Source organism: Erithacus rubecula, assembly GCF_903797595.1.
Source record: "Erithacus rubecula genome assembly, chromosome: 10".
Classification (NCBI taxonomy): domain Eukaryota; kingdom Metazoa; phylum Chordata; class Aves; order Passeriformes; family Muscicapidae; genus Erithacus; species Erithacus rubecula.
This window is the reverse complement of record NC_136662.1, coordinates 20,092,969-20,105,049: the sequence shown is the minus strand read 5'-3', so window position 1 is coordinate 20,105,049 and position 12,081 is coordinate 20,092,969. Positions and strand designations below refer to the sequence as shown.

The following is a 12,081-nucleotide window of genomic DNA, read 5'->3' as shown; positions in this document are numbered from 1 at the left end:
GATGGTACCTGCACACAGGGATGGGTACCTGCACACAGGGTTGGGTACCTGCACACAGGGATGGGTACCTGCACACACAGAGATGGTACCTGCACACAGGGATGGGTACCTGCACACAGGGATGGGTACCTGCACACACAGAGATGGGTGCCTGCACACAGGGATGGGTGCCTGCACACACAGAGATGGTACCTGCACACACAGAGATGGGTACCTGCACACAGGGATGGGTGCCTGCACACACAGAGATGGTACCTGCACACAGGGATGGGTGCCTGCACACACAGAGATGGTACCTGCACACACAGAGATGGGTACCTGCACACAGGGATGGGTGCCTGCAGAGGTGCAATGGTTTAGGTGACTTCATCTAGAGCTGGTGGTCAGCATTACCTCAACAGCAAAGCCAGGACTGAAATCTGCACTGGTTATAAAAGCTGTCTTGTGTGTGTGTGTCTTTGCTTCTCCTCCCTGTTACAAGGGACACAGGATCACCCTCAGCCATGGCCCCTTTGGTATCTGTGCTGAAGAGGGGTGTGTAGCACAGATTGCAGCAGCAGGGGACAACTTCCACAGGCCAGGAGCACACTGGTCACAAGGGCAGGCAGGAATGGGATGCAGGCCCCCTCAAGCTTCCCTTGTTTCTACTGTTTTTGTCTTTCTTAATTAACCCTGCACCATGTTACTGACCTAAAGACATGGCAAGAGCAGTGTTGAGAACTGCAGGGATTAAGACATTTGCGTTATAATGCCTCAGCCATGAGATCATAAATGCCCTTCTGCTGTATTTTGTTATCCTGGGTTGATAATGGAGGCTGATAAAGCTCCCACTTTCTCTCAGTATTCAAGTGAGTTAATGTGTCTGGGCTCGTGAGATCCCGGCAGGCGGAGAAAGCAACAGCACAGAGTCCCCAACCTCGGATGTAATCAAGTAATGAGGCTGTTTGAGGACATTACTTGTTAACATATTAGCAGGTACCAGGGGTAAGTGAGTGTTTATTTAGTCCTGGTGTAAAAGCATGTCTAAAATGATTTATGCTGGGAGCTGTTTCACAGCAAACAGGCTGCTTTCATGAAAGAGGGTCAATCACCATCTCCCGTCTGCCCTCATAAATCATATTCAGGTGCTAATGTAACCAAAGGTTTATATAATCTGCACAATCAGCATAGAGGTCTGGGTGGATACAGTAATAGCCAGCCTGCATTAATGCCTTTTGCCTCTAAAGGTTGATATTTGAGGGGAGTCAAATGATTGATTTAAAGAAGAAAGAAAGGAAATAAACTTCCATGACAAGTAACAAAGTGTAAGTACAGTTTTCCAGCCACATTTTACACACACAGGAGTAACTTGCCACTGTTGAGATCTGTTGCTGGGACTGGTTTTGCATCAGGATAACTTCCACACATATTCTCTAACAGAAAGTGGACTGTGATTTTAAGGTAAAAATGACAGATACCAGAAGCACAACACTGAAAACTGGGATTGGCTTTCTATGTTCCCCAAATTTCTCTCCCTCTTTTGCTAACACATCCTTCAGCTAGCAATTTCAGTTAGTGCTGAAAAGTAGGTTTCAAAATCTTATACCATAATATTTTGATTTGGGAACAATGTTTTCTGAATACAAGAGGTGAACATATTTTTTTCTGAGGAGTAGCATTATGTTACTTGTTTGCTGAAAGTGTCTGGAGACTTACTGATGTACCATGAAGTCCAGACTGTAGGTAATGACTGTGCTTGGACTTTAATTGTTAATTACTCCTCATTATTTGCTTCTTATGAGTCATATTATACCATTATAAAGTCATAATGCATTAGGAATTAATAAAGACACAGGAGGGATACTGAGCAAAATAAATAACCATGATAAAAATAAATAACCATGATAAAAATAAATAACCATGGGCAAAGATCAGTGAATATTTGGTATGAGCAGGTTGAAGTTAACAAATAATGTTAAAACTTAGTGTTTGGTGACTAAGTGTAAGTAAGAAAAGAATTTGTGGGAGCACTCAATAATAAAAAAGTTGGTTTGTGAGTGGCAAAGCTAATGAAGTTGCCCTCTGTGGTATTGTTTGGGTTTTTTTAAACTTCTTTCCCCATCACAATAACCCACTTTTTGTTTTTGGTAATACTCTGTACTAGGTTAAGGACAGCCAAGTTTTTTGTATGAGCTGCACCTCTTACAAAAGCAAATAGAAAGGATTAAGTCAATTCTGACTGTAGAACAGGTCACAGAGACTCAAGAAGGTTGAGTTTGTTTGATGTGCATCAAAGACAAAGCTGCATCTGCAAGGTGTGTGGTAGTTGCAGTTACAGAATGCTTGTGACAATTCCTGTACTGTGTCTCTTTTAGTTAATTTGTGACAGAACAAAGGAGCCCTTTACAGCAAGCAGAGGTGCTGCTCAGCTGGTAAGAAAGCTGGTTTGTGAAGAGCAGGGGCGTGGTGAGTCAAAAAAAATCCAGGTCTACATGTAAGGTACAAAAATGAGATGTTCTTTCTTTCTTGGGAAAACTGATTTCAGTGTGTTCCAAAGAACAAGGACTTCCAAATGTTCTAGCAATTGACTAGAAAATGTTTAGACAGTGACTTCTTTCTTCTACAACAAAGTAGTGCCATCAGTCCTCCTTGGTGTTGTTTGTTTGGTTTGGGCACTCTAGAGAAGATGTTGGGAAAGTCAGTACTTGTATCACCTTGTATTTTTCATGCTTTATTTCATTCCTGTTAAAGTAATTGAGGCAATGTGACAAGGGTCATTGAAAATTGCATTAAAACATTCTTCTCGAGACTCTTTGAGCTGCATATTTATTAGGGTGTGAACTTGGCTGGCTGTTGGTTTGGGTGTTTGGCCATCACTGATGCCAAGTGCACTGCTCTCCAGAGATTTGCTGCGTGATGTAGGGCAAGCCTTCCTGCCCTGCCAGCCTGCTCTGTTTCACTTGAAGTTCCTTGGCACTGATGTTTCTGTCTGGCTGTAGGCATGGCTTCCACTCAGCGTGAGGATGGGGGGCCTCAAACTACACAATTCTAATACAAAAAATCCAAATTTACAGTAAGACTGTTTATTGCACATAATGGATCAGCTTAACTGTGTCATTCTCATTCTGAGAATCTCATTTAGGCATCAAAGCCATCACCACAGGATGTAAATAGTCTTTCAAAAATTAAGTAAAGATGACACATATGAACCGATTTTGAATTCTTTTAGTCCAAGTCATGCACATATTGTGGCTTTTTTTCTGTGACAATTTATTTCAATTTTATTCCTTTCTCCAAGAATCATTTATTGACTTAAGCCATTTGTCACTTAGACAGTCACTGTGATCTTTAATTCTGACTTAGAAATCAATATAATATGAGACATAATTAATATACCTTTGCCAGTGATTAGACATGTCTACCCTACTTGTCCAGCCAGCAACACACATACAAAGAAGAATGCTAAAAATTGCTTTTTGCCGTAACCAATAAAATATACAATTAGCCAACGGGAATCACTTGTCATTTATCTGTCCTAGAAAGGAAAATAACACAGAATGGAACAGAAAATGGAACTCCTGGATTGGTATCCTCAGTTGTGATTCACCTATCCAAGATAGCTGAGATGAATGGAAGAGATGTGCAATGACCTTAAACAAGATACCTGTTGTTTAAAAGACCAAAGTTAAGGAAACAAGTTTCACCCTTTCACTGCAGAATTAAAGGTCAAACTACCTGACTCCTAAACCAGACCCACTGAATTACCCTGCTGTCCAAGCCTCTGTGACAGCCTTTCCTCAAGGTTGTAAGATGAATGTAGGGTAATGTTTAACAAAGTTGGGAAGAGAAAACAGAAGAAAGTGGGATGTGGTGCTGGCAAAGGCATGCACATTATCTCTCTGGGACTGCTAAACTGGGTCGCAGGGGCTGTGGGGACACATTCCCCATGTCCTGGGAGAAGTCCCACGTAAAGGTCAGGAGCAGTAGGAGCCAATGCTCCTTCATTTCCCTACCACGGTTTTGTTACTGCCCACGTGTGAAAACAACATCCCTGAGTGGCCAGGCAGCAGTCACAAGATTTTTTAATGTATAATAGCACTCATCCATTAACCATAAATAATCTGTATTTATCCAAGGGGTCCCTAACAAAGCCATGTGTACATTGCACAGAGCATTAGGCTATCAAGGTATAATCTATTTAAAGCAGCCAGTGTTTGAATTGTCATTTCTCAAGTTTAACATTATGTTGTTTCAATATCTAAAGCCTCCTTCCCAAAGCAGCAAAAATGCAAAACACATTGAGAGAAAATGTAAAACATACTAACTTGATTATTATGAGTGCTCTGGATTGTGTCACAATTCACTATTAATTTAGACCACATTCCAGTGGCTTCTCCCTTCCCTCTGCATTCTGGACCAATCTGTCAGGGAACTACACCAGCAATTAAATAAAAAATGTATATTTGCATCTATGTATTTTAAAGCGTGCTGCTTGGAGGAAATGTTTGCGATATGCAGTTTAGGGAGCATTATTTTCCATTGGAAACTGGAACTGATGGACTGATTTTGAGGGTCACTTGCATAATAAATTTCTTCTGAGCATCAGGGACATCCACATGTTCAATTCTGTGATTACCATCATACGCTTAATGGTGAGGTTTGTATCACCTCTTCCCACCCATCAGCCATCATTAACCAAGTGATGGTTAAATCCTCTCAGTTGGAAACTGTTGCAGCCAGAACCAATTTCTGCTTTGGGAGAGGTGGAATGGCCTTGTGGTTCCAACTCCAGAATATGGTTCAGCAAAACTGGGCTGTGATTTTGCCTCTTTCATAGACTGCCAGTGTGACCTTGGGTGAATCATTTATACTTTTCCACCTGTAAAGTGAACAAAATGAATTTTCCTATTTTCTCAGCTTAAGAACATAAATACTTTGAGGTAAACTAATCAAAGCTAGTGTTATGACAGTACTAGTCATGCTGGAATCCTCCTATAAATAAAACTATTGTGAATGTAGTGAATTTATTTAAGGTTTTTTGACATCACTATGTCCAAAGCAGCTGTTGGAAGGAAATGCAAATAATGCATACAATCAGACTTTTCAAAGAGGTGTTTTTTAGGGGAGTTTTGCTGATTTTCTCGCCATATATTATGCAATCAGTGTGGCAGGCATGTATTAAAAAAGCAATAACTATTCCTGGTCATCACTGCTGCTCATTCACAAGTTGAAATGCCAATCTTCAGAGCACCTTTTAAAAGTCTCACAGAAAGATTTCAACTCCTGGCAGAAAATTGTTCAGAACATAGCAACAGAAGGACAATGTCATGGTTTATCTCCACCAGAACACTGGACAGATCCCCCTTAAACTGTGAGGGTTTGATGTATTTGTTTTTTGTGCTTGGTGGTGGTAGTAAATTTTGGACAAAGAATTTGGGATCCAAACTGTTCATAGCTGGACAGCCCAGCTGCAATGTCTCTCTCCAGTTTGTACCCAGAGGGGGCCATAAACACCCAGCTGAGCACTCCCATCTGAGTTTCTTGCTTATGGGAGAAGAGCACGTCTCTCAGGGAAGACATCAGCTCCTCGAGTCACTGTCAGTGTGCGTGGGACAATAGTTTGAAGGATTAAGTGAGAGAACAAAACAAAAAGAACCCAACTTTGTGATGTGTGCTAGGCAAATCCCATAGGTACATCTCCTGAATAGCAGAGGTTTTCAAAGGCCGCCTAGGGTGGTCCAACTGTGGAGTCCTGACCCCAGGGAGAGCAAAGCTTGGCAAATATGTGGCAGAGGTTGGGGAAGATCCTTCCTTTGCTTTTGAAATGTCCTCTTCTTTCTCCAGAGACACTGGCCTTTTGTGTGCTGATGCTCAGCTGCTCCTCTGAGGGAAAAAACAGATTATGCAGGGTTTGCTCTGGAACAACCAGGGCTAGGTTCCAGCCTGATACCTCAAACAAAGTTATAGCTATGGCTCCAGTGTATCCTTGCTGTTTTCTGCCCTTTGTTGTAGTGCCCAAGCAAGGACACTCATCACTACACTCCTGCTGTACCCCACAGCCCAGCAAGCACCTCCAGCAGCACTCTGTCAACCCTGCTGATCTTTTCCACTGACTGGAGAGGGAGCCTGATGCAGGTGTTTCAGTGAAATTTATACAATCCAGATGTAAATCCAGTGGCAAGTCCCTCAGGATTAGACATGTCTGGAAATGAACATTATTGGGCTGATAAGATTTCTGAGCATTTTTTCCACAGGAAACCCACTGATTTTCATCTCCGGGTTTGGCATGCAAGCTCCCTAAGGCTCCTGGAGAGGCATACCTTGGATTGCCTGTGACAAGATACGAACAGGAGAGCTCCAGCTGACACGAAGGGCCAGGCTGGGATGGCAGTTAGGAAGGAAAAAACACTCTATTCTTTACTGTCGACTTTGAAAATGTGTTCAGGAAAGGATTACAATGTCAAGATTGTAATACTGGTTGCGTAAGAATCGCTGTTTGGAGGAGCCGTTTTTTGGAGAAAAAACTGAGAGAAGAGACCATTCACTTCATTCCTGCAGATACACCAAATAAAAAGGGATCAGCTAAACCACAGACAAGCCTCTTTTTTGCTTTTGAAACTGTTCATTTTTGCCATCAGAGCTCAGACCATGGAGCTAAAATCCAGTAATGAAAACCTTCCTTGCAGCCCATGGCTTTGCAGTGCCGTAGACCAGGCTGAGATTGAAGTCAAATGGAGTTGATCCCCAATTCTCCAAGCTACAGCAGGGCAGACGATGGTCTGAGCTTCAATCTTCACACAGATGAAACTGCTGCAGTGGGACTGGTTTCTGGGCTGATGGTTTTCATCTCTTACTTTCTGAGAGCCTGGGAGGAAGCAGAGGAACCTTATCAATTCCCTCTGCTCCAGACCATCCCTCTTTCTCTGCTGGCATACATGACAGCTTGAAAATGATCAGGTAGCAGCTGCTTTTTGATTTCTTCTCTTATCTCTAATCCAGTGTCTCATGAAATGGCACGTTATGCTTTAAGGACATTCTAGCCAGGGGAGTGTGCTTTCCTCTCTAGCCAGCAGGTAGAGCCAGCAAGCCTTGCTTCGTGTCACAGGTTAATGGCAATTTCACAGCAACCTGGATAAACAGATCACTTCCTCTCTCCCTTCCTCCCTCAGAGAAAGTCCTGACTCTAACAGCAATCCTAAAAACCTGTGCAGGGAAAGAAGCATCTCACAGTTGGAAAAAAACTTGCACAGATAACCTTCTGTAATGAAGATTTCAGTATTTGCTCAAGTGACTGCACAAGTAAGCCCAGGAGATAGGAATCTAATTTGATGTAAATCAGCATCCCAACTGAGCCAGCTCTGTGCTTGGTTTTTTTTTTTTTTCAGTAGGAAAGAAGAAAAAACCCCAAACTTGCTGTTTTCCACAGTCATGTCTCTTACACTGCAAGGGGTGCAGGACCCAGGAAAGGCTGCTCTGGGCATTTTTTAAGCCATGGTCCACTTGTCTCTTCTTCTCCACTGCAATCATGGCTTTGTGTCATTATCTTCTTTCATAAGCATTTAAAAGTGTTGTGTCCTAGAACTTCTTTTGGCTCAGGAGCTTCATGCCAGCCACTACATGTGTGCTTCAGTCCCCATCAGAGCTCACCTACCTGTCCCATAGTCAGGGAAATGGCCTTAAACCACGTGTTTTACAAAAAAACTATACTTCAGTTTGTACAAAAGATAGTGTGATATCTAAGACAAAACCTAAACAATTCTACAGACAGTAGTTATATATAAAGAATATATAAACAATTTTTCATGATAGCATAGGTACACAAACATCTTTGATCATCCTTAGACCAATGCATTTCAACCTGTGATTAGTTTGAATGATTTCATTTTAATATCATCAATGACCATAGGCTTAATTTCTCATTTAAAAAACATTACTGATATTATCAGCAACATTTCACTTTTTATATAAAACATGTAGTTACTCTTTTCCCCCACTGTTCTTTTAAATCCTTTTGAAACTGCTCTCCAGTCCAATTTCTAAGCTTTCCCAGCCATTTACCTCTGATAGGCCCAGTTTTTCAGAAAGAGGTCAAGGATGGTGAAAGTTGCTATCACATCACAGGAGTTGATAGTGCTACTTTCCCCTCAATGCTTTCTTTTGCCTGCCTTGCAAGGCCTCTTTCAGCTCCCTTGACCCCGCTGCCCTGCTCCTTTCTACTGATACAAGAGCATTAATAATAGAGCTCCGGTTTTCAGCGGAGCCGCACGGCCACTGGGATACGGCAGTAAAACACACAAACTCTCACAACAGCAAAGCCCCCCCCCCCCCCGAAATCCATTTTCCTTGAAGCCTTTGATCTGGGGCAGGTGGGAAAGAAAGCAAAAGGCCTTTGGGAGAATTATGACTGCAGTGCCTTCCTAGGTGGCACGGCCGCTTCCCTGAGAGTGGCGGTGCCATTAATGGCTCCTTTGTGCCAGCGTGTATCAGACCACCAAGGCATTTACCCAAAGGCTAGAATGTGTGCAGAATAAAAAGTTACATTTTACTGCTTCTTTCTGAAGGTCAAATTCATTTCAGTCACACAGCAGCTCATGCTCAGGCAGATGGGTAATGGGACAGATTGCGGGGAAGGAGAGGTTTTCTCATCTCTGTTCTGTGGGAACAGCCATGACTTCTCACATAAATGCACCCTCCCTCCCCCACCCCCATTTCCTTAAACCACTGGATAAATCCCCTTTTGATCCACCTTCCAAAATCCACTAGTAAAGAGAAACAGCTCATCTCTTTGCACAATGTCATTGTGGTCTGAAAGGCCAGCACTGAATAAACACCCAGTTCTGTCCAGGGATGTCTTCTGCTGTTGCAGTTAATGCCCTGCCAGGACTGCCAAAGTTCTGGGTAAGACTTCTCATAATTTGCAGAGATTACATTCTGGACAGGTGATATGGGTAGCCCTGTGGACAGAAGAGGTCAAAGAGCCATGAAAGTTCCTGCCCAGACTTGTGAGGAACCTTTAAAAAGCAGAAATGTCTGAAAGTGGTGTTTTGCATCTAATGGACTGAATGGAGAAATGAGCAGGTTATACAAACTACTTGTGAATGCTTTGCCCTATCAGTGGTGTCAGGCATGAGGAAACTCTAGTTGTAACTGAGTAGGGGACAGCCAGATTCTTCTACTGAAATCTCTGTCCCCTTGTCCTATCATCCTGCTCCTGCCACCTGCTCTCCTCCCCCCAGGCCTGGTACTCATCCACAGACCACAGCCATGCAGCTATGCCCATCCCATGGAAGAGTGTGGAACCTCTTGCTGTGCAGGACATGTTCAGGAATGCTTTCAAACTAGATGGAGGGTGTCCCCAGGAAGAAAGGCTGCTGAGTTTGCCTCAAGCAGTTCAAAACCTGTCTTAAACCAAAGGCAGAAATGTGACTATCAGGTTAATCTGCCTTGCTTTGAAGGGAAACACAAGTGCATTATTTTCCCATTTTTGCTGAGTCTCCTGAAAATCCTTTAACAGTGAAGGCTGAAGACACAAGCAATGAAGTGCTGGGTGTCCAAGGAAGTGTTTGAGTGGAATTTTGATTTACAGTCACAGCAGCTGTAAGTGGAAAAGTCATCGTACTTTTGAAACAAAATAAAGAAACAGAAAAGAAAAATATCAAGGGGATGGTAATGTATCTTTATAAGATCTTTTGTGATAAATTCTCTGTAAAGGTCAGAGAAGCCCATTCAGACTGAAGAACAAAAAATATGCTTGAACCCATGATCATTAGGCTGGCTTGATTTCTTCAGTCTCCTGCATCTGTGAGTGAAGTATTGAAACTGGAAATTGAGAGCAATTCCTTTCCCCAGCTATCATTCTAAGACAGCACTGCTTAGTCATGTAACTCCCTGAAGACATTAAAATGTCTTTCCCTTCCTGTAAGAAAAGATTTTCTTTTCCTTTTCTTAAGACATTAATTACAGGGTCACTGACTTTGGCAGATTACTTGCTAAATCGAGTTGCATCCTGATATCCTGTATTTTACTGGGATGACCACCCATCTTGACACCCAGCTTGGGCTTGACCTAAGATTATCTAACAATGAAATCATGAATCTTTAAAGGGAGAGGATGAATGGCTGCTCTAAAGGGATCTAAGATCATTGAACAAAGCCACAAACACTCACCTTTCTCCAGCTCCTGTCCATATGAACCAGCTTCTCCTTTTGTCTCAACACCAGCAATCACAGAGTTGCATGGGGAGTTCAATCTGCTAGCTGATCTGTGTAGAAAAAAAAAATAATTAAAACACTGCAAATGTCTTATTGTTAGGGTAGTTTTAAGCTAATCTTCCATAACTGTGATTGTCACCACTAAAAGGTCACAGGAGTAAATGCCTGCTCTGGCATTCTGGAGAACTAGTATTTCCTCCTGGAAATGAAAATTCCCCCAGGAATGGACCACAGGAAAGCACAGGAGGGCTGTGAGCCTCAAATCAAGCCAGTATCTACACTGCACAGAACTCCAAAACCAAGGAATAGCACTCATCACCTGATCCAGGTAGGGGCTCAGAAGGACCAGCAGTAGATTCATGTGGAAGAGGGCACACAAGCTGGTTCCTGGGTTCAAAAGTCTTTCTCATCCTTTGCTTTCACACCTTGGTCTCTGGTTTTATGTAACACAGATGCAGAGCCATTCACTGCATTGCCATAAACCCTCACTATTCCACTGCCCATTATCAAACTCTGGCACTTTAAATTGAGAGATGTTTGTGGAAGAAACCCCAAAAAAACAACTTTTCAGCTTGTGTTTTGAAGTTGATGATAGATGATCTCATAATTTAGTAGCTATGACAACGATGTGATTTAATACAGAAATTCAGCCTTCCCAATGCTTGGTGGAAAAAGAAGTGGCAGAGATTTTTATTGCCCCACGTGCAGGGAGGGGCTGAAACCCCAGGGCTGGTGGAGAAAACCCCAGGCTGTAGTTTGGGATCAGCACAATGTCCTTGCAGAGTCTGGGTCTGGCTGGGACATTCCTTCATCAATGGGCACCATTTATCACCAAGATGAGGCTGGGTTCCAACAGTGACAGAAGGAAAACACTGGCAATGTTTTCATTAAAAGGTACAAAAGATTAGCAGTGTAGCTGACAGAGGCCATATGTGACCTGCTCAGTGTTCAGCAGGGCTGATAAAGAGCAAAAGGAGTGTCCTGTGAAGGTAAAGCTATACCTCACCCTAATGAACAGCCACTCAGGGGTAGGAGGTGGGAGAGGATGATCAGATTTCCTCTGACTTGGAGTTCAACTTATTTGGATGCAACCAAGAGTGGCTGAGATAGCAAAGTAGCTCAGAATAAAGAGAGTGAGAAAAGAGGGAGACACTTTTTTTCTTCCTTAATAGAAAAGCTTGGCCTGGGGCTGTTCACAAGCTTCCAGCAGCAGCAATCTACATGCAGACCACTGTGTTCTGCACGTCACAGCAAAACCTTACCAGGAAAAAGCCAGGATGAGTACAAAAGTGCCTCCCATTTTTACAGGTGAAAGCATTTTAGAGCTGTGAAGGAGCAAGAATCATCCATTTCCCCCCTGATAACTTTGCATGTCAATTTTACACACCCATGATCAGCCATGGCAATGGCCATGAGCAGCATCACCAAGGCCTCAGCAGACAAATGAAGTGTCCCATCCCTTTAGGCTCTGTCAAGAGTTCAGAGAGCTGCATCTCCTCATCTTATATCAAGGACACACAGAAGTGCTATAGGGCTGTGGGCAGAAATTAAGAGAGTTTCTCACAACAGGGAGTCTGCTCTTCTCTAGCCTCAGTCAGCCCAAGATGCTCATCAGTCCTGCTCCCCTTCCTGCTACTCTTCCCATCTGCCTGACCCACTACCTTTTGCTTGGTGTTCCTTAGTTATGTGTTTACAGAATGTTTCATATCTGGAATATTTTATTTCATTCTATCATTTTCAGCTGCTACCGTGAAATCAATTTTTAAAAATTCTACTGATACAGCACAGGAGACATGGTCTGTACAATCACACCAAACTAAGAGAAGAAGGAAACAAACCTAGACCTTATTTCATGCTGTTGAAAACCACTTGAATAAATCCAAACATCCCC

General features: G+C 42.8%; 1 protein-coding gene across 1 annotated transcript in view; it reads right to left on the bottom strand.

Moving 5' to 3' along the window:
* The window catches only part of SLC5A9 (solute carrier family 5 member 9), a 51,530-nt gene extending 41,332 nt beyond the window's left edge, over window positions 1-10,198 (bottom strand). Inside the window, exon 1 of the mRNA XM_079314544.1 lies at window positions 10,146-10,198. Within this exon, the coding sequence (XP_079170670.1) occupies window positions 10,146-10,166 (21 nt within the window). The 5' untranslated portion in view covers window positions 10,167-10,198. The remainder of the gene's footprint in view (window positions 1-10,145) is intronic.
* Between the last annotated feature and the right edge of the window lie 1,883 nt (window positions 10,199-12,081).